The sequence below is a fragment of the Equus caballus genome, chromosome 15, assembly GCF_041296265.1.
Source record: "Equus caballus isolate H_3958 breed thoroughbred chromosome 15, TB-T2T, whole genome shotgun sequence".
Taxonomy (NCBI): Eukaryota; Metazoa; Chordata; class Mammalia; order Perissodactyla; family Equidae; genus Equus; species Equus caballus.
Window position 1 is genome coordinate 53,891,061 of NC_091698.1, and position 24,230 is coordinate 53,915,290.

The 24,230-nt window shown below is 36.1% G+C and overlaps 1 protein-coding gene across 7 annotated transcripts in view; it reads left to right on the forward strand.

Annotated features, from left to right (window-relative positions):
* The window catches only part of WDPCP (WD repeat containing planar cell polarity effector), a 379,254-nt gene that overhangs the window by 195,700 nt on the left and 159,324 nt on the right, over window positions 1-24,230 (forward strand). For all 7 annotated transcript variants that reach the window (XR_011426040.1, XR_011426041.1, XM_070235381.1 and 4 more), the window contains one exon: window positions 23,904-23,967. Coding sequence is in view for 5 of the 7 variants with exons in the window: in XM_070235381.1 (XP_070091482.1) it covers window positions 23,904-23,967 (64 nt within the window). In the remaining 2 variants the exon portion in view is untranslated. The remainder of the gene's footprint in view (window positions 1-23,903; window positions 23,968-24,230) is intronic.

Here is a 24,230-nt window from a genome sequence, read left to right on the forward strand (position 1 = left end):
ATCTTCAAAAAAACAGAGAGAGAGAGAGAAAAGAAAACCACATGATCATCTTTGTAGACACAGAGAAAGCATTTGACAAGATCCAACATCCATTCATGATAAAAACTCTCAATAAAATGGATATAGAAGGAAAGCACCTCAACATGATAAAGGCAATATAAGACAAACCCACAGCCAACATCATACTCGATGGGGAAAAACTGAAAGCCACCCCTCTGAACAGGAACAAGACAAGGATGCCAACCCTCACCATTTTTATTCAACAGAGTATTGGAGGTTTTGGCCAGAGCAATTAGGCAAGAAAAAGAAATAAAAAGAACCCAAATAGGCACTGAAGAAGTAAAACTCTTGCTATTTGCAGACAACATGATTTTACATATAGAAAACTCTAAGGAATCCATCAGAAAACTATTAGAAATAATCAACAACCACAGCAGTGTTGCAAGTACAAAGTCAACTTACAAAAATCAGTAGCATTTCTATACTCTAATAATGAACTAACAGAACCAGAACTCAAGAATACAATCCCATTTACAATTGCAACAAAAAGAATAAAGTATCTAGGAATAAGTTTAACCATGGAGGTGAAAGTCCTATACAAAGAAAACTAAAGACATTGCTGAAAGAAGTCGATAATGACATAAAGAAATGGAAGGATATTCCATGCACATGCATTGGAAGAATCAACATAGTTAAAATGTCCTTATTACCTAAAGCAATCTACAGATTCAGCACAATCCCAATCAAAATCCCAATGACATTCTTCACAGAAAGAGAACAAAGAATCTTAAAATTCATATGGGGCAACAAAAGACCCCAAATAGCTAAAGCAATCCTGAGAAACAAGAACAAAGCTGGTGACATCACAATCCCTGATTTCAAAATATATTATAAAGCTATGGTAATCAAAACAGCATTGTACTGGTACAAGAACAGGCACACAGATCAATGGAACAGATTTGAAAGACCAGAAATAAAACCACACACCTATAGACAGCTCATCTTTGACAAAGGAACCAAGAACATACAATGAAGAAAGGAAAGCCTCTTCAATAAATGATGTTGGGAAAACTGGACATCCACATGCAAAAGAAAGAAGCTAGACCATTATCTTTTGCCACACACAAAAATAGACTAAAAGTAGACCAAAGACTTGAAGGTAAGACCTGAAGCCGTAAAACTTCTGGAGGAAAATATAGGCAGTACACTCTTTGACATCAGACTTAAAAGGATCTTTTAGAATACCATGTCTACTCAGACAAGGGAAACAAAAAAGAAAAATAAACAAGTTGGACTTCATCAGACTAAAGAGCTTCTGGAAGGTAAAGGAAACTAAGATCAAAATGAAAAACCAGTCCAGCAACTGGGAGAAAATATTTGCAAATCATATATGCAATAAGGGGTTAAACTCCATAATATATAAAGAACTCACACAAATCACCTACAAATAACAAACAACCCAATCGAAAAGTGGGCAGAAGATAAGAACAGACATTTTCCCAAAGAAGGTACACACATGGCCATTAGGCACATGAAAAGATGCTCAGCATCACTAATCATCAGGGAAATGCAAATCAAAACTACACTTAGATATCATCTTACACCTGTTAGAATGGATATAATCACCAAGACAAAAAACAACAAATGTTGGAGAGGTTGTGGAGAAAAGAGACCCCTCGTCCACTGCTGGTGGAATGCAAACTGGTGCAGCCACTGTGGAAAACAGTATGGAGAAGTCTCCATACTCCTCAAAAACTTAAAAATAGAAATACCATATGACCTGGGTATCCCACTACTGGGTATTCATCCAAAGAACTTGAAATCAACAGTTCAAAGAGACTTATGCACCCCTGTGTTCATTGCAGCATTATTCACAACAGCCAAGACATGGAAGCAACCCAAGTGCCCATCCACTGATGATTGGATAAAGATGGAATACTACTCAGCCATAAAACAAAAGACAAAATCATCCCATTCGCAACCACATGGATGGACCTTGAGGGCATTATGTTAAGAGAAATAAGCTAGAGAAAGACAAAACCATCTATGATTTCATTCATATGTGGAATATAAACAAACTTATGGACAAAGAGAACAAATTAGTGGTTACCAGCGGGAAGAGAGGTGGAGGGTGTGCACAAGGGGTGAAGGGGCATACTTATATGGCATATGACAAATATTAATGTACAACTGAAATTTCACAATATTATAAGCTATTATGACCACAATAAAAAAAAAAGGTAATTGAGTATTATCTTGGATAAGGTAAAAATAACAAAACTATTTCATAAAAATTGGAAGTTGGAGGAAGGGGAGATAGAGAAAACATCAGAGTCATCATTTTTCAAAACAGGGAGTCGGTGAATCCTGTTTAAAAGTAATATAAGTAGTTTTTAAAAACCTGAATATTTTTCATAATCTCTTAACCTTGGATGGATCTTTTAGGAAATAATATATGGTTAAGAAACAAATATTTTAAGGTTAATGATTCCTACAAAACTTGGGTTTTATTTTTTTTTAAGTAAAATCAAATTTAGTGTTCTTTATTAATAAATAGGATGTACAACATAGTCTCATTTACATAAAATAATTCCTGGATATCCCTCCATCTATTTGTTATGTACTCATACAAAGATGTCTGGGATGATGTATGCCTAATGTGAACGATTGCAATTTGTGGGTATTACAATGTGGGAGTGACTTATACTTCCATCTTTATGCTTTTTGTACTGTTTTAATTCTTTTTTATGAATACATATCAATTTTATAAAAACAACAGTGATTATTTTGTCCATATTTTTTAAATATCTAACTAAATAAATGCAAGGATATATATCTAGATGTTCACAAGGGTAATTGTTTTTCTTTGTACTTAATCTATATGTATTTTTCAATTTCTAATTTTTAAAGTTTTGGATTATAAATGAAGTATAGTACTAAAAGTCATAATCTTAGGGACTTTTTTTGTTTCTGCTGAGGAAGATTCGCCCAGAGCTAACATCCGTGCCAATCTTCCTCTATTTTTTAGTATGTGGGCCACCAGCACAGCATGGCCACTAACAGAGTTGTGTAGGTCCACGCCTGGGAACCAACCCCAGCCGCTGAAGTGGAGCACACTGAACTTAACCACCAGGCGACCAGGGCTGGCCCTCTTAGGGACTTTTATGTTACAGGAAAGCTGAAACAGAAATTATGCCTAAGAGTAGCCTAGTTTGTAAATAAAACATTCCCTCAAGCACATGGTTAAGAAAATTGATTTAATTTGTGAAAGCAATTTTTTTGAGTTAATCTAAAGCAAATAAATTTTAAACACAAATTTCTAAAGGAGCTAGATCATTTTTCAAATCCAGAGGAACATCTCTGAGATTTCACACATTCAGGCTCTCTCCTAGACTTCAGTGGACAAGCAGAACTAAGCAGACCAGGGTCATTAGCGTAGTTTGTTCTCCTGGCAATACTGAGTCTTATTCATAGTCTTGGGACTGCAATATTAATAAAAACAGCACTGATGACCCAGATAAGAATAACAAACTTCCTGGTCACTCTTTGAGTAGAATATTGTTTTACTTTCTATTTCTAGGCATCCTCTCTCCCCTCTCTCTCTCTCCTCCCCTTATACACACACACATACACACCCCACTGACACAGAAGGATGGAATTCTACTGATTTTACCAGGATAAGCATGTGACAATACCTCAGTAAAAAGGAAAAAATTAAAACCTTCCTCTTCCATCCCAAATTTTCAGATGAAATTGCCATCCCTTGAGATGCTACGAATCTTGGAGCTTTGCTGCTTCATCCCCTCTCTGAGAAGTACAGCTTTAACCTTTGTCAGTCTTGTCCTCCCTGCCACTCTCTCTTTTCACTCCCCTCACTTCAACTGTCTGCAAAAGTATGAAAGATTAGGCTGGTGCTTTGGCAGGTCATGTGCTACCAACATAAAACTGAGCAGGAAGAGTTTTCTACGCTACATGGTGACACATGTGCATGGGGTAGTGTGATCTAGACTCAGGCGGCTTTATTTTCAAACCACTTCTTTAATTTTGCTCTCTGCAGTATCTTCTCCAGTTTTTTGTTTAGTTTTTGAAAAAACCATTCATTCACTCAATAAGTATTTATCTATCATGTGCCACCCACTATACCAAGAGTACAGAATAGAGCTCAAAGATCTGTCTTGTATCTGCCGAGGCGGTAACCCCATGCTTAGTATAATTTAGGGTTGGTGGCCAGAGATCAGTTACAGGATATTCTAATTTATACATTTATTATCTCACTAGCTATTCTGGGCACAGTATTACATTGTTTAGTCTTGATTACTTTATACAATGCACTGTGTAAATCTTTCTGACATATTCTTATTTAGGTCTTGCCCATCTAGCCACTTTTATATAGTTTATTTGCTTTTCAGTGGCTTTCCTATAGTTACTGTTCAAGAACCTTAATCTTTTCTGACTACATGTCTAGGTGATTAAGGTGACTATGAATTCTGACCTGGTCTTTCTCAGAGAGTGCTAGATGTAATCCCTTCCTTTCCTCTATCTTGTCCTGCCATGAAAACACTCTACTGAGATCTGCAAGAGAGATGGAAGAAGGACATACGTTTAACTGATTTACTAAGTTCTTGTTCCAATAGTTAAAATTGTTGAGACATCACATACAGACAATTGACATTTATCATTAGAATGTAGTTCATTCTTAATCAGAGCTGTGACATTAGATTCCCTTAACCGTGTGTGTAGTCATCCTGATAGGTTTGCTCAGTAAAACATGGCCTTCTGGTTAAATTTAAATGATCACTACAGTGAAAGACTTATAGCTGGAATGAAAGAAAAGCTGTGGATTATTATTGAAATAAAAGATGAGATTTGGCAGAGGAGGGCTTGAGCAAAAGAAGTGTGAAACAACAGGTGCCATGGGTCGTTATCTGCATTTTTAATTAACATCTGTTTTTAGTCTGAAGCACTTTGCTGAGAGTGCTCCACCGTGCCTGTATTCAGAGATAAACACAGACTATTGAGAAGCAGCTAAGTAGTAAGAGGTTAGCAAAACATAAAGGTTTGCCTTGGGAGGAAAGAATAATATAGGTTTCTCTCACTGAATATAGACGTCTCAGGGAAACCCCTGATAAACTGTATGTTTTTAAACCATTTATTTTGATACTTAATATCTAAGTAAAAGGTATGAAAAGACAATCCATAATAACAAAAGTGTCCATCTCTGCATATCTCTGGGCTTGGGACTTTGAGGTGGTTCTGAGAGGACTTTTGCTTTATCTGCATTGTTTGAATTTTGAAAAGGAGAAGATATTCATATATTAAGTTCATAATTAAAATAAAAGAATAAAAATCAAACCAAAACAAAAATCTGTATGTTTGGCATAAGGTATTGTGGCAATTTAAGAATTTTTTATGTTGGAAAAAAATTCTAAACAATTTAGAAAATGAAAGTCAATAAGGGTTTGGGCAAGGAAGTAGAAATAGTTTTCTTGATTAGCTTTTGTTGGATAGAAAAATGTTCACTAATGTCATTTAACAGTTGAGACTCTAACTATAAGCTATCAAATTTATCAAGTTATCAAGCTCTCCAAATAACCGGTACGTAACTCTAAAGTTAAGCCAAGACACAGCCTTTAGTCTAATGCAAAGCTAGCGTTTAGTTTGTTTTGCATTTTTGCATTGTTTGAGGGGTGAAAGTTTCTTAGAAATGTTTTAATGGATACTACTTGTTTACATTTATATAAAACTGCCAATCTGACTCTCCCAAGATATGTTATTCTATAAAGTACAATTTAAAAAATCATGGAATTTACCAATCAATGGGCATTTTGGTTGTTTCCAGGTTAGGGCTATTACAAATAAAGCTTCTGTGAACATTCATATACAAGTTTTCATGTAGATGTGAATTTTACTTCTCTGTGATAAATACCAAGGAGTGTGCTTGCTAAGTCATATGTCAGGTCATGTGCGTTTAGTTCTATGGGAAGCTGCCGTACTATTTTCAGAGTGGCTGTATTATTTGCATTCCTGTCAGCAATGTATGAAAGATCTAGTTTGTCCTCATCCGTCCCGGCATTGTCATTATTTACTTCAGCTGTTATAATAGATGTGTAGTGGTATTTCATTGTGGTTTTCATTTGCATTTTCCTGGTGGCTAATGATGTTGAGTATCTTTGCACGTGTTTATTTTCCGTCTATATATCCTCTGGTGAAATATCTCTTCATGTCCTTTGTCTATTTTTTGATTGGATTGTTTGAAAATATGCTTTTAAAAAGTTTACGGATGTGCTTTGGAAATGCAAGTTTGTATTTTGTAAGCATGAGAGAAATATTGCAAGACCATTTAATGGCATTGTGGATGTTTAAATATAGATGCAGGAGCCAGAATGATGTGGTCAGATATGCTAGAATTCAAACATTGGGGAGATGGTATTGAGATATGAACATAAAAGGGAGAGAGAGGAGAGGTGGGAAGTAGAAAAAGGAAGGTAGGGAGAGATGGAATAGAGAATATAGGGGCAGGAAGGAAGAGATAGGGATAGATAAAGATACTAGGAAGAATAAAGAAAGAGATAAGTTAAGAGTTATAGTGGCTCCAAAGAGGCAGATGAAATATGTCAAATCTAAGTACACCTTAGGAACAAGGGCTTTTCTCAGGGGCTGGATGTATCTCCAGGAATAATGGGAAGTGGAGACCGAGGTAGACCATTTTTTAAATGAGTGGTAACCTGCAAAGTGGAGAAGAATTTGACTTTCTTTGAATTGCATCTAAGCTGTTTGTGGTGGAGTTGAAAGAGAATTGGAGTCAAAGGATATCACTTTTTATCCCACTTTTACCAAAGACTAAGAGATCTTTGATGAGCTCTTTTTCTGTAAAATGGGAAGTCAAATCAGCTGCCTCTCCTATCTCCAGAGTATTGTATCCAATAAAACAATTACTGGAAAACACTTTTATAGCTATAAGCTGTAAGCTCTTCTACAAATAAAAATTATGATTGCTAATTTTACAAAACCATGGAAAAATAGGAGGAGTGAAATATTAAATGAATGCAAATACAACCATGATTTTTAAAAAGAATACTAATTTTCATCAAAAAGAGCTAGTACAATACTAGTTTTTCATTAGTGTAACCATCATTAGATACTAAGACATAGCAGGAGTCAGTAAATTCATGTCAGAGTCACCTTATTTGTAAGGAATGAACACAAGCTCCCAAGGCACAGAGCTAGCACCCTCAAGCTGGAGAATGTGTCATCCCTGTATGTGTCTCCCTGGTCTTACTGGAGGGCAGGGAAAGGGTCTGGCACGCAGAGGTTGTCTTAGTCCTTTTGGGCTGCTATAACAAAATACCACAGACTGGGTGGCTTATAAACAACAGAAACTTATTTCTCACAGTTCTGGAGGTGGGGAAGTCCAAGATCAAGGCGCCAGCATGGTCACATTCTGGTGAGGGCCCTCTTCTTGGTTCATAGCCAGCACCTTCTCACTGTGGTCCTCACATGATGGAAAGGATGAGAGATCTCTCTCTTTTATAAGGGCATTAATCCCATTCATGAGGGCTCTGCTCACATGACCTAATCACCTTCAAAGGCTCCACCTAATGGTCCTGATATCATCTTGTTGAGAATTAGATTTTCAACATAGGAATTTTGGAGGGACGCAAGCATTTAGATCATAGCAGAAGTCATGTGCTCGACAGTCTTCTTTCCACTGTAGGAGACACTGGTTCGAGACTCCTCTCCTTTTGCTTTTGAACTCAGATTAAATCAGAACATTGAATGGTGTTCACGCTTTCAGCTGCTGTATTTTGGAGTACGACTTTCTAGGATTCCCCAAATTTATCTATCCCATGACATAATTAAACATCTACTCAGTTTGTAGATTGTTGTACTCAGTTTGTATATTGCTGTATTATCGTTATAATATTTTTAAAAGGTATCAGCATTTAACATTGAAAATGGCTTCATATTAATTTCATATTTATTGCAATATATTAACTTATTTATCATGTAATTCCATAAAATTGGTTAAAAGAAGAGATTATATTGTTTTCATGTTTAATAAATAAGAAGCACAAGAAAGTGTTAAATATTTAACACTGTTTCAACATCTTTTAAAAACTAAAGATATTTAGCAGTTTTGATTGTTTCAAAACAGTATTTTATTATTTAGCCAAATTTCAGGCTAGAAGGCAGGGGAGGAAGGAAATCTAAAAAGGTATACAAATTGGTTATTTCCACTTTTGTAGGTAAACAGAACATCATAGAAGCTTATAACTTGCCTTATTATGCCTCAAAAATGCCTGCAAATTGCCAGGAGAATTCCAAAGCTTTACATAAATCCCTACATAAAGCAAGAGTCTAATTTAGGGCCAAAGTGGGGCAGGCAGGCAGAGCTATACCCATTCCACCACATCCCTCCTCTTCAACATACCCTGTACTGTGATTTGCAGAAAAAGAGGCTTATTCCTCAGAGCAGATGGACACTAGCACTCAGCTACTCACAGTTAAGCCTTAAACCCACACCTAGCAGGGACTGACAAGGGGGTGGCTCAGATATAGCTGTTAGAGAAGGAGCGTGTGCATGAGGGGAAGCACGCAGTGATAAAGGAAAGGGAATCGTCTACCCCATAAATTCCCCCACTTCTGCCTTTTGGAAAGAATAGCTGAGATCTAGCCTATTCCCTGAACGTGATCTGGGAGAGCTTACAACTCAAATGGAATGACCCTGCTATTGTTAAGCGGAGAGGAACTGCTGTGAGTGAGCAACCACCGGGCACATGGGTGGGCTAGTCAGTCAGTTTTTATGAGCCTCCCTCTTTCTTCCAAACTGTACTTTTTCCCTTCAAGGAATGAAAATAAGACTGTCTATTCCTAAGCCAAATGACTTCAAATGTGTCATTTTAATGTAGGTTTATATACCTTTTATAATAGGGGATAAAAGGAAAGAAACCGATTTAGAGTTTTCTTTCCAGAGGCTTCTAACTACCATTTGGTATTTATTGATTAATGAAAAATGCTAATAAAACTTTCACTTTTTGCATATATTATTTTGCACTGTAATAATGAATTAATCAGAAATAGTTTATCTTTTAAAATAATTGAGAGAGAGACAGAGAGGAATAGAGAATACTCATATCCAGTGGTTAATCTGACAATACAGAAAAGAGGGAAGTTTTAAGCTTGGTTTCAAATTAACTAAAATTATAAAATTATTAAAGAAAAACAAAATTTTAGTACTTTATTACTTAAAAATAATATATACATTTAAGATCTAACTTATTTTACTTTTGAAATTTATACCCTATATAAAAACCACCAGTTATAATTTTAGTAAATAGAAGTAAAGGGACTTCTAACAAAATCATGCTTCTAGAATAAGTCAGGAACTTTGAGCTAGAGCATTAGTTCCATCCATACTTCGCAGACAAAATTTAATATGAACAACCAATGCATGTAAATTTTTAACAGATTTATTAATCACAAGTTTTCATTCCTACACTCAACATACAGGCATACAGACCTCTCCTGACTATTCAGCAGGAGAAACTGGAGGGAAACTCAGTTGAAGTTTCCATGAAGTGACTCTGAGAAACATTTCTCAATACTTTTTATATATGTCTCCCTCTCTCAGCATGTCTTACAGGGCCACTATTTATACTGGTATTTCATCAATTGAGCTGTAATGGAAAGTCTTGATATCTTTAGAGCCAGAATATGTTGACACACTTGTTCTCAGATATCCTGACTGAACAGGGGAGTATCCTTGGTTAAGCAGTACTGTTGAAACTCTCTTTTGTCAGGCTCTATCCTCCACTTATATTCTTGTTTTTAAAATATACTTGCTGCCATTAATTTGGAGGCTTGTATTTTAACTTATTTTGGATTTACTAGCATAGAATTATTCTTCAATTCAAAATAGTATTTTTTAATATATTGCCAGTAGTCATATTACAACATACTGTTATCATCAATATCCATATGAGAGCAATGAATGACTCCTACTGTTATGTTTATGGTGATAGAGTGAGTCTATTACCAATTTACTCATCACAGCTGACAGAAGAAGGTCTCAGAAATAATATCTTTCATAAATATTATAATACCAACAATATAATTAATTACTATATGCCATCTCAATAATCAACAGCAATTATGAATAGCCCCTGTATTAAGGGTTGAGGAGGGCGTACTAGTTATGAATGATCCCTTAAGTCTAAATTTACAGCTCTGTCATAGAACTTATAGATTGAGGTTTAGTCGGTTGTGGGGTAGCATATAATACTTTTTGAAAAGCCCAAGCTTTAGAGTCAAACAAAACTAAGTTTGAATCCTGTCTTCATAATTTATTGGATGCGTAACTTTGGGCAAATTAGTTAAGTTCTTTTTATTATTTCCACTTTACAGATGAAGAGTTTACCAACTTTAAACATTACTGTCAAGATTATAAATAATAAATATGAAGTGACTAGCATGTATTAAGTACTTAATAAGTGATAGCTATTATCATTGTGTTTATGGCTCTTTCTCCTACTAGACTGAGAGTTGCTTAAGGTCAAGGACTAATGTCACTAGTTTTTTTTAACTCTTTGAGTCCTAACACAGGACCTCGAGCATTAGAGGTATTTTTTGTAAGCACCCTGTAAAACTAAATCTACTTATAGTTAATCAGTGTAGCTGATGCTAACTTTTGAATGATATTAACTTTTAAACTTGTGGAGTTCAAAATGATGGAATTTTGGGTCCCTAACATACTGTAGAAGCCAAAGAGGGAGTTGGCTCATCTCTTCTCTGATAGAGAGCCAAACATGGAAGCCATTTGACCATTCCTTTCTAATGAATGCAATATGGCATTTCTAATCTTAAATTCAGAAAACCCAAGAACAAGAGACCTGATCTGAAGAAGGACCAATAATATGCCTACAGCACACACTTAATTCTTTTCTAGTAGCATTAGAACAGCACTATGATAGAGGGTGTAAGTTTTGGAGCCAGACTGCCCAGGTTCCAAGTCCTGCTATACAAGTGAGTAGCTATGGGACCTTGGGCAAGTTTAGGGTTGCCAGATTTATTTAGCAAATAAAAATAAAGGATTCCCATTTAAATAAGAATTTCAGATAGTAAAGAATTATCTAGTATAAGTATGTCACAGATATTCCATGGGATTTACTTATACTGAAGAACTATTTGTTATTTATCTGAAATTCAAATTTAACTGGGTGTTCTGTATTTTATCTAGCATCCTTTACTTAGCCTCTTTGTTTTCTCATTTGGTAAATGGGAACAATAATAGTACCAACCTGATAGGGTTGTTGTGAGGATTACATGAGTAATACATGAGTAAAGTACTTAGAATAGTAACTAGTACAGAGAAGATCTCAACAAATGATACTTGCCATTATTGTTGTTACTTTGGGTGTTGTTGATGGGGTTATAATATTTATCGAAGATATTATTTCTGAGACCTTCTGCTGTCAGTTATGATATAACTGGTAACAGACTGACCTATCACTACAGACAACTATTAAACTGGACAAAATTTGGTTTTAGAGATTAAATGATTGACAGTGCAGGATTATGACCCCTGAGAGTGAAAAACAAATGAGGTCAATCTTAGAATCTCACAGTTTTCTCACGGGACACTCTTTCTATACCAGAGAGCAAGGAGGGGGAACCCAAGCAGAACGTGGCAGTTTGTTGAGTTGGTTAGAGTTCAGGGAAGCTGACAGTGGAATTTGTGGGTTTGTGTAGTGGAGAGGCAGGTGCTGTGCAGAGAAAGAGCTCCAGAAATCTGCATAAGGGTCACCTGGAGTCTTTGGCTGAACGCTAAGCTGTGCACGCATAGAGTGAGACTCCACGAGCCTGGGCAAAGGACAATGACAGAACAGGTCCATGTCTCCCAGGAATGGACCTGCCTCAGAATCCCTGCTGCATCATTTATTGCCTAGAAGCAGCCTGTGAGACATGTAGCCCCAGTGTAGATGCAGTGATGAATTTTAGACTGTAGCAGCTGGGGCTGTTGGTCTATTTTGTTCCCTGAAGTCAGAGATCTGAGAGTGCATTCTTGTGATTACCACTATCCATCCCTTGACTTTATAGATCTATTTTTCCACGTGGGGTCAGACAGCAGGTACTCCATGGAAAACTGCTGGGGACCAAAAGGGAGGTTAGTGAGATAAATTGCATCCACTGTCACTGCAGTCCATTCTCATGGTTGCAAGTGGTACTCATCCGCTCCCTCATCCACTTTATTTCTTCTTGCACTGTTTGCCATGGCACTCAGTCATTTCCTCTTCAATGAGTATTGGCCACTGTTTTTTCCAGGCTTCTAAGAGCCATTCCAGCAGTGATTTTACCCAGCCCTTGGGGTCCTTGGTAGGATCTTAAGTTCTGTGTCCTGAAAAAGTACCCCTGACATTAATGAATTCTCATTTGTTCTGTCTTCCATTCAAACTCGTATGTTCCTGCTGGTACGTGCTGGCTAATTCTGGCAACTCTTTATGTGTATGGTCTCCAGATTATCAAGTCCAGCATGATCCCAGCTGGGTTTGCTGAGATTTAGCCCTATCAGCCTGGCAGCCAGGAGAGGGGTAGAAGCATTTCCTGAGGGGAGGGTGTGTATGTTGCATTGTGTGGAGAGGTCTCTACAGAAACTTCTAGCACAGTGGAAGTGTTAGCTAAGATTCATGGCGTCTGCACTGTCAGCATCCTCAAGGGCATCCATCCAGACGTACCTATCCTAGATATTGGGATCCCAGCTATTCTCTCTCTCTCTCTTTTTTTTTTTTTTTGGTGAGGAAGATTGGCCCTGAGCTAACATCTGTTGCCAATCCTCCTCCTTTCTTCTTTTTTTTTCCCCAAAGCCCCAGTACATAGTTGTATATCCTAGTTGTAAGTCCTTGTAGTTCTTCTATGTGGGATGCCACCACAGTGTGGCTTGACAAGCACTGTATAGGTCTGCGCCCAGGATCCGAACTGGCGAACCCCAGGCTGCCAAAGTGCAGCACCCAAACTTAACTACTGTGCCACTGGGCCAGCCCCTCCACATGTGCTTAAGTAAGGCCTTGACTTTAGCAAAGCAGACCTGCTTTGGTGGTGCATCAAAACATCTCTAGAGCTCTCTGACTCCAACAATTAGGTCTCTCACCTGTTAATTGTCTGCCCTTCAAATGCAGAAGATAAGGACCTCTGTAAGCTACCAGAGTGGCTCTGGCTGTCAAACTTAGCCATTAACTCTTTGTAAAGAGCACTCAGTCTCTCATTATGCTTCCTCAGGGTATAATTTCAACTTTTAGCAGTAATCACCCTATTTCACTGTCTATTTAGTAAGCATTACCCATCCACAGGCCCCAGCAGTCCACAGAGCAGCTCTAAGGAAAGTCTAGTTAGGCTATCAGGAGTCCTCAAGCCAATGTTGCCCATCCAGAGAATCCCACGGCACCCAGGAATAGAACTGCCTCAGCATCCTTACTGCCCTGAGTCATTGCCTAGGAGCACCTTGTGGAAAGTGTAGCCTGAAGATGAAAACACAATGATACATTTCAAGACACAGCAGCTGGGGCTGTCAGTCAGTACACTCTCTGCAGTAGGAGATCTGAGAGATATAGTCTCATGAATGCCACATTAGGGTCTATAAATAGAAGTGGGAGAGATGTCACAAAAACAGCAGAGTAGGGAGTTCCAAGAATCAGTCCCTCCACTGAAGCATACACTAAGCAAACAAAAACTGACAGAATTAACTTTTTTTAAACTCTAGATTAATTTTAAAAACATCCAACAATCAGAAGAGTGCTTAATAAAGACTGGCTGTTAAATTTTGATAAGACTGTATTGTTGGATTTTTGTTTACTTGTCTACCATCCCTCATTCCCTAGTATGACAGGGGCCATGGGGACAGTGGTCAGCATTCCTGGTGTTAGCTAGCTGGTGCCAGATGGCCGTGATGAACCTTGTTCTCAGAAACTGTAGTTGTGCATTTTGAGCAGTCTTGTGGTTTCCAGAGGGAGCAGTGCAGAAGCTTGGCTTTGTTTTATCTCCTTCAGCCTAGAACAGCATCTCTGGAAAAGGCATTTTTGTATGTCAAAAGCATTTAAAGACATATAATATGCATAGCTGTCTCAGTTAAGGATGGAGAATAGGGAAAGCAGCAGGTGAGCAGAAGACCTGGTTGAGAAGGTTGAGGAGAAGATATTTGGGGGAATAAGGTTCTTGAATGGCTACCTCATATACCAGGGAATCAGGGATGTAAGACACATGTTCAGAGCTGGACACAGGCTCAGAAAAGACTTGAGAGAACCCTATACTTAAACCTCTGGAGAACCTTTGGGCTCTGCACAAGCAAAAAGGGAAGTCTAAGATAGGATTGTATGTAGGTAGTCTGGCTGAACAATGAAGGAGTACTGTAGCTCAGAGCCAGTCTACAAAGACTGAGAGAGTTGTTTATTGCTTCAAGCTTTAAAAGACAAATCTGTCAGGATTTTTAAAAATATCTGGCTGATTGCTGAGTTAAGGCAAGAGAGACATCAGGGATCACACATGTCAAGGAATATGGGCTTTGCAAAAATAGTTTGGTAATGTCACCAGACAAATGAATGACTATCCTCAACAGCAACAAGAGCAAAACCTGAGGAGGAGGGAAAGACTCTGATTTCCAGAGTTATCACATTGTGATATTCAAAATGCCTAGTTTCCAATAAAAATCCAAAAACATACAAAGAAATGGAAAAGTATAGCCCATTCACAGAAAAAAAATAAATAAATTGACAGCATCCCTGGAGAGGCCCAGACATTGGACATACTAGACAAAGACTTTTAAATCAACTGTCTTAAATAAGCTCAAAGAACTAAAGGAAACCATAGACAATGAATTAAAGGAAACCAGAAGAACAATATCTTACCAAATAGAGAATATCAATAAAGAGATAGAAATTTAAAAAGGAACCAAATAGAAAATTTGGAGCTGGAAAGTAAAAGAGCTGAAATGAAAAATTCACTAGATAGGCTCAACAGTAGTAGGCAGCAGAAAGAATAGGTGAATGTTAAACTAGGACAATTTAAGTGATCAAGTTGGAGAAGCAGAAAGAAAAAAGGAATGAAGAAAAGTGGACAAAACCTGAGGGACCTGTTGGATGCCACTCAAGCATATGTCCTATGGGAGTCTTAGAAAAAGAAGAAAATTTTGACTAAAGGCAAGAATCTACACATCCAAGAAACACGATGAAATTCAAGTAGAAACAACTCAAAGAGATCCACATCAAAACACATCACAATCAAAATGTTGAAAACCAAAGACAGAGAATCTTGATATTGGCAAGCAAAAAGCAGCTTGTCTTGTAGAAGGGAGCCTCAATAAGATTAACAGCTGATTTCCCATTAGAAACCATGGAAGTTAGAAGGTGGTGGGATGGCATTTCAAGTGTAGAAAGTAAAAAACCAAGAACTAAGAATTCTACACCTAGCAAAACTATCCTTAAAAATGAAGGAGAATTTAGATGTTCCCAGATAAAAGCTGAGGAAGTTCACTGTTAGTTGATCTGCCTTATAAGAAATGCTAAAGGGAGTCCTTCAGGCTGAAATGAAAGGATACTAGACAGTAACTCAGAACCATACAAAGAAATAAAGAATACCATTAAAGGTAACTAGATAGGTAAATGTAAAAGCCAATACTATTGTATTTTTGGGTTTCAACTCCTCTTTTTGTTCCTCATATGATTTAAACAATTGCATAAAGTAATTATAAGTCTATGTTAATAGGCACACAATATATAAAGATATACTTTGTGACAATAATAACATAAAGGAGGGGATGGAGTTGTACAGAAGCAAAGTTTTTGTATGCTATTGAAGCTAAGTTGGTATAATTCACACTACATTGTTATAAATTTAAGATATTAATTGTAATTCTTAGGGTAGTCACTAAACTATATACAGAAAAGGAAAAGAAGATGATCAAAATGGTACACTGGAAAAAATCAGTCATATGGAAAAGAAGGCAGTATTTCAGGAATTGTGGAACAAAAAAGAAGAGAGAGAGAAAATAAATAGCAGAATGGCAGAAGTAAGTGCTTCCTTATTAGTAATTTCGTTAAATGAAAGTGGATTAAATATACTGATTAAAAGACAGAGATTGAAATAATGGGAAAAACATATGATCCAACTAGATGCTGTCTAGAAGAGGCTCACTTTAGATTCAAAGACACAAATAGGTTGAAAATCAAAAGAGGGAAAAATATATTCCATGCAAATAATAAGCAAAAGAGAGATGGGGTAACTATACTAATATCAGACAAAATAGACATTAAGTAAAAAACTTATAAGAGGTAAAGAAGAACATTATCTATTGATAAAATGGCCAATGCATCAAGAAGATATAACAAACTTAGACATATGTGCACCAAACAACAGAACTCCAAAATAAGTGAAGGAAACATTGACGGAATTGAAGGGAGCAGAAAGTTGTACAATAATAGTTGGAGACTCCAGTACCCCACTTTCAATACTGTATAGCACATCCACATAGATCAATAGGGAAATAGAGGACTTGAACAGCAGTGTAAACCAACTAGAGCTAACAGACATACATAGAGTACTCTACCCATGACAGCAGAATACACATTCTTCTAAAGTGGACATGGAAGATTCACCAGGATAAACTACTGTTAGTATATGAAACAAGTCTTAATAGATTTAAAAAGATAGAAATCACACAAAGTATATTCTCCTACTACAATAAAATAAAGCTAGAAATCAATAAAAGAAGGAAAACTGGAAAATCCATAAATATATGAAAATTAACACAGTCTTAAATCACAAAGAGTCAAGGAAGAAATCACATTGTCACATTTGAGACAAATGAAAACAAAAACACAGCATACTAAAATTTATGAGATACAGCAAAACTAGAATTCAGAGAGAAATGTATGGCTGTAAATGCCTGCATCAAAAAAGAGGAAAGATGTCAAATCAGTAACCTAACTTTACAACTTAAGGAACTAGAAAACAAAGGGTAAGCTAAACCCAAAGCTAGCAGATGGAAGGAAATAAAGATTACAGCAGAGATGAACACAAAAGAGAATAGAAAAACAGAGGTAATGAAACCAAGAGTAGGTTCTTTAAAAAGATCAACAAAATTGACAAACCTTTAACTAGACTAAAAACAACAACAAAAAAGACATAACTAAAGTAAAAAATGAAAGTTGGTGCATTATACCAACCTTGCAGAAATAAAAAGGATTATAAGACAAGACTATGAACAGTTGTACACCAGAAGATTAGATAACAGATGGTGTGGACAAATTCCTTCAAACATGGAAGCAACCAAAACTGATTCAAGAAGAAATAGAAAATTTGAACAAAGCTGTAACAAGTAAAGAGATTGAATCAATATTGAAAAATCTCTAAACAAAGAAATATCCAGAACCAGATGACTTCACTGATGAATTCTATAAAACCTAAAGAAAAATTAACATCAATCTTTTTCAGACTCTTCCAAAAAAAATAGAAAAGGAGGGAGAACTCCCTAACTCATTCCATGAGGCCAGCATTACTCTGATACCAAGCCAAAGACACCTCAAGAAAAAACTACAGACCAATATCCCTGATGAATACAGTTGCAAAAATCCTCAACAACCAAATACTAACAAACCAAATCCAACAACATAGTAAAAGGATTACACGCCATAACCAAGTGGTATTTATCCCATAAAAGCAAGCACAGTTCAACATAAGAAAATCTATCCATGTAATATACCACATTAAAAAAAGGAAGGGGAAAAAAATGATCATCTCTGTTGATGCAGAGAAATATTCAACTACATTCAACATCCCTTCCTTTTAATTACACTCAGCAAACTAGGAATAGAGGGTAACTTCCTCAACATGGTAAAGGCCATTTATGAAAAGCCCACAAGTAACAGAGCTGGACACAGGCTCAGAAAAGACTTGAAAGAACCCTATACTTAAACCTCTGGAGAACCTTTGGGCTCTGCACAAGCAAAAAGGGAAGTCTTGGATGTGTAATTGAATTTATTCAGTGGTTAAAGACTGATAGCTTTCTCCCTAAGATCAAAAACAAGACAAGGATGTCCACTTTCACCACTGCTCTTCAATATTGTACTAGAAGTTCTAGCCAGAGCATTTACACAAGAAAAAGAAATAAAAGCTATAAAAGAAGTAAAATTATCTGTTTGCAAATGATTCTATATAAAAAATTCAAAAGAATCCACATGAAAACTACTTATCTAATAAATTAATTCAACAAGGTTGGAGGATACAAGATCAACATATAAAAGAGAGTTGCATTTCTATACACCAGCAATTAACAATTAAAAAAGGAAACTAGGAAAACGATTCTATTTACAATAGCATCCATAAAACTGAAATACCTACAAATAAATTTAACCAAGGAGGTGAAAGACTTAATACACTGAAAGCTAAAAAATATTGTTGAAAGAAATTAGACTTAAATAAATGTGAGGACATCACATGTTCATGGATTGGAAACTTTACTATTGTTAAGATGGCAGTACTACCTAAAGCAGTCTACGATTCAATGGAACCCCTACCAAAATTCCAATGGCTCCTTTTTTTACAGAAATAGGAAAAGCCAGTACATCTATGACTTTACTGATATTTTAATTTCCATCAGTTGCTGAGAGAGAAGTGCTAAAATCTCTATTATTCTTTCTTCTTTAATTCTGTTAATTTTTGGTTCATATATTTAAGACATTTACACTCATGATTGTTATGTCTTCCTGATATACGTCCTTATCTTTGATACTACTCTTTGTTTTGAAGTCTGTTTCATCTGGTAATTATAGACACTCCAGCACTCTTTTTGTTTTTTAAAGATTGGCATCTGAGCTAACAACTGTTACCAATCTTCTTTTTTATTTTTTTCTTCCCAAAGCTCCCCAGTACATAGTTGTATATCCTAGTTGTGAGTGCCTCTGGTTGTGCTATATGGGGCACTGCCTAATATGTGGTATTATTTAGCCTAAAGAAGTTCCTTTAGCCTTTCTTTTCTTTTTTCTTTTTGCTGAGGAAGACTGGCCCTGAGCTAACATCCCTGCCCATCCTTCTCCACTTTATATGTGGGATGCCTGCCACAGCATAAGCCATGCATAAGTCTGCACCCAGTATCCAAACCGGCAAACCCGGGTCTCCCAGGACAGAGTGCGTGAACTTAACCAATACACCACTGGGCCAGGCCCCCTTTATTAGCCTTTCTTATAGTGCAGCTCTACTTGTGAAAACACATTCTTAGTTTTTTTTTTTTCCTTCTGAAAATATCTTTATTTCACCTTATTCTTGAAAGATACTTTTTGCTGCATATAGAATTCTGTGTGACAATTTTTTTCCTTTCAATACTTCAAACGTATTATTCCACTGTCTTCTTGAGATTATTCTGTTCTTCTTCTAAATTACTAGTATTTTTTTAAGATTTTATTTTTAAAATTTTTCCTTCTTCTCCCCAAAGTCCCCCAGTACATAGTTGTACATTTTAATTGTGGGTACTTCTAGTTGTGGCATGTGGGACGCTGCCTCAATGTGGCCTGATGAGCGGTGCCAGGTCCATGCCCGGGATCCAAACTAGCAAAACCCTGGGCCGCCAAAGCAGAGCTCATGAACCCAACTACTTGCCATAGGGCCAGCCCCATCTTTTTCTAAATTATTAAATGGGATATTTAGCTCATTAATTTTTAAGGTTTCTTCTTTTCTAACGTAAGTGCTTAAGGCTATGAATTTGTCTTCAAAATGTCTCATTTGGTCAAGTTTTTCTGCATATTTTATTATCATTTATTTCTAAGTATTTTAAAATTTCTATTATTATGTCTTCTTTGACGCATGACTTTTTAATTTCTAAATGCATGTGGATTTATTGCTTATCTTTTTGTCAAAAACTGCACTGCTGACAGATTCATTATAATATTTATTTAAAATTTATTGAGGAGCCTGCCCCCTGACCAAGTGGTTAAGTTCGCATGCTCCACTTTGGCAGCCCAGGGTTTCACCAGTTCAGATCCTGGGCACGGACATGGCACCACTCGCCAGGCCATGCTGAGGCGGCATCCCACATAGCACAACCAGAGGCACTCACAACTAGGATATACAACTATGTACTGGGGGGCTTTGGGAAGAAGAAAGGAAAAAAACAAAACAAAACCAAGATTGGCAACAGATGTTAGCTCAGGTGCCAATCTTTTAAAAAAGAAATTTATTGAGACATGCACTTTTACTTTCTACATAATATAATTTTGTGAAGATTCCATGTGTGTTTGAGAAGGATGTGACAAGTTCTATGTATCCAATAAATCTAGCTTTGTAATTATGTTATGACCTCTTTTTCTTTGCTAATTTTTTAATTGCTTGGCCTAGCAAAAATCCACAGATAACTTTTGTAATTTCCCATTATGTTGGTGGCCTCATCACTTATTTTAATTCTATCAGTTTTGCTTTATATATTTTTGAACCTATTTTATTAAGTGCATCGAGGTCTAGAATTTTTGTATCTTCCTGGAGACTTGAAACTTTTATTATTCTGTTCTTACCCTTTCTGTCTCTAATAACTTTTTCTGAAAACGATTTACCATTGACATTTGACTATGCATAGTTACCAAATTCAAATATTAGTTCAATATCTTCCTTGGTGCAAAAAGAAGGACCTTAGTACTTTAACTCCCTTCCAATTTACATGATATTGCTAATTAGCATTTTCTGATCTTAAAAATATCAAAACATTTGTGTCTGTGTATTTATCTATGTGTATATTAACTGAATCCTTTTTTTTAAAGCCATTCCTTCTTCTCAGACCTTTCTGAGGTTGTTTTCCTTTTTCCTGAGATACATCCCCTGGATGTCCCTTTATTGAAAATCTGTTGAATGCTCTCAGGTTTTGTATATATGAGAGTGTCTTTATTTTGCTTTCATTGTTGAGAGTTCCACTGTTACACAAGATTGATGCTTATTTTCTCTTCATAATTTTTAGGATATTTTCCTATTGCCTCTACTTCTCATTGTTGCCATCTGAAGGTCTGATGACAGTCTATTTGCAGTTCCTTTGTAGGTGACCTGTCTTTTGTCTGGCAGTTTTTAAGATCTTTTTATTTTTGAAGTTCTGCATTTCCATTACAAATGTGCACAATTATAGATTCCTTTCAGTTTATCCTGTTTGATATATATTGTTCCCCTTGTGTTTATTGATTCATATAATTTATCAGCTCTGGAAATTCTCAGCCATTAACTTAATTCTTTGATTAGACATGTTAGACTTTTTCATGTTCTCTATATTGCTTAACCTTTCTTTATATTTTTTAATCTCTTGTCTCTCTGTGCAACACTTTGTGTAATTCCTTATTTAAGAATCTTTTAGTTCACTAATTCTCTCTTTAATTGTGCCGTTATTTAACTTCAATAATTAAATTTTTCATTTCTAAAAGTTCTATTTTATTCTTTAAAAAATCTCAGGTAATTTTTAATTGTATATTGTTACATGCTTATTTTCATACTTCTATCTTTATTTAAATATCGTATATTGAATTATTTTAAATTATCTTTAGTAATTCAGTTATCTGAAATCCATGGAGATGTATATCTGTTGTTTATTTTCTAATTTTCCATCACAGTAGCTTGTTTTCTAGTGTATTTGGTGATCTTTGATTGTGAACTCATATTTGTTTTAATTTATGGTAATCCTGGGGGCGACTATCAAAAATGCTTTAATCCACACATGAAGTTTTAAAAATTGTTTCTGCCAAAGTTAGAGGTACTAATAACCTGGGAACATTTTAGCCCCTGGTGTAATCAGAAGTCTTGGGCTTAGCACTTTTACCTTGAGACTTGTTCAGAGCTTAGTCTCCCGAGGGTGATGGTGCTCAGAGTAGTTGTGTCTCCTGCTCCTCCCCCATATATTAGCTCTCTGCTCAGGGATCCTTACTCATAATTTCAATCAAGGGATTTTGTTTGTTTGGTTATTTTTTTGATAGAGAGTGTGGTACCCTTGGAGATTTCCTTATTTTTTTAGAGTCCTATGATGTACTTTAACATATATTTTATAACAACCTAGTTGGGAGCTCCCTTTGGTATTTCTGGTTGACCATGCTGCCAGATGCCAGTTCTTTCATTTAGTATAATGTCCATCATTCCCTCTCACCTAGAAAAAAGAGTACATCCTAACTTGTCTCTCTTAATTTCACCTTCTCCAATTTCAGCGCATCATATGTATGGTTGCCAAATTGATGTATCAACAGACACGTTAGACATGTTAAATTTGAAGTACCTAGAAATGAGTGTTTGGAGCTCAGGAGAGAGATGGATCCTAGAGATTTGTAAGTCATTGATAAATAATTATGAATGCCATGGGAGTGGGTAAGGTTATTGGGGAGACTGGAGTGAGTGAATATAAATAAAAGAGGAACATAGAATGTCAAGTCAACCTCACGGAGTAGGCAGAGAAAAATGAACTAGGAAAGGAAATAAGATGAAATCCAAGAAATAGGAAATCAAACAATGGGATCTCAAAATGCAAGGAAAAAGGGTTTCAAGGAGGGAAGGTTTATAGAGTCAAATGTGGTGAAAAGGGCATACAAGATGAGAACTTTAAATTTAATCTTTAGCAGATGAATGATTACTATTAGCAGAAAAGTTTTAGTCGAATGGGGACAAATGCAAAATGGTAGTGAATGTATGTACCAGTAGTACAACTTGCTAGTCCTCTTCCTCATTACCTCCCACCTCCACTGAATATGTAATAAATTAGTAAGCTTCCTGGAACAAAAATAAACACAATTGCCTTCTGATCTTCCATAGTTGAAAGGGACTCAGGCAAATATTGGAGGCACTAGTAAAAAGGATCAAGCAGGAGATGGGGATAACAGTCATCAAACATAACATGGAAACTGTGAAGTGTTTCCAGTTCTGGACCTACCAGCTCACGTTATAATAATAAGACTTGTTTGTTTGAATTTTAATTATTTCAGCTATTTCAGTAATAAAATGTATGTAATCTACTATTAATAATATTCCATGTTTCTGATGTTTTATTTGCAATCTCATTATATGTTGTACCACCATATTTCACAATATAAAGTAGAGAACAGAGCACAACTTGATTGTTTACTTGTTTGTTCAGAAAAACTGAGAGTTAAATCTATTAAATCTTAGCATTCAGACAAAATAAAGATGACCTTTCCTTTCAAAATCCTGGGCAAAGTATATGTTCGTGACATGCTTTTCTCTAAAGATCTTAAACTTTCTATAAAGGTAATTAATTTAAATTCCACTCTGTTCACATGTATCTTAGCCTAAAATTAAACTTTCACAAAGAAAATTCTCAAAATTATACTTTAAGGAAAGAGAGTATGATTGTGAAAAAAGAGCAGAAAAGTAATATTTTTAAAAATATTTAGAAACTATTTATATTATCATTTTACAACAGCCTAGAAGGTATTTTTTTCCCAAACTCACAAATATCAGACTTCTGTAATAGTGCAACATTTGACTTCTCAACTTTTATCTAAGAAACACAAAAGTATAATTATATGATTTATTACTTACCCTGCCATCTTGTCCTTATTCCCATACTTTTCTCTTACAAAACACAATAAAGTAAAAAATTTTGAGAAACATATTTCCCAAGCTATCATTTCTCTACATTCAGCAGCACCCACTCTGGATTACTTATCCTTGAAATTTGCACTGAAGGCCTCCACAGGCTTTGTGCCTCAGCTCCTCCTAGGTACAATAACATTCACCAATGGAAGATCTCAACAGGCGAAGGCCCCACTGTTTGAAAATATTTTTCCCATCAGAAGAACAAAAACAATAACATAAACACATTAAAAAAAACCCAGCGCTCTCCTTTTATATAGTTTTGTTCATAACTAACATATAACATTTCTTCCTTATAGGTACCAGAGATTTGAAAAGGCATTTCTGTTAGCTGTTGACATTGGTGCTCGTGACCTGTTTATGGTGAGTCATTCACAGAGATGATTTTGTGCCTTCAGTTCTAAGGCTGAGTAAGTTGTCAGCTTTTGTGACCATTAAAAAGGATTAGTGTCATTTGTGCCTTAGACACATGGTGGGAAAGCATTATTCCATCTTGGCTTGCAGCTTTGCCTTCATGGAACTGGTCAATAGCCATCCAGTCTCTTTTCACTTGCTGACATTTTCCTTGCCAGGACCCAAAGGATTTTTTATGTTTTCTAAGAATTTATAATTCTTGAACTTTTTTC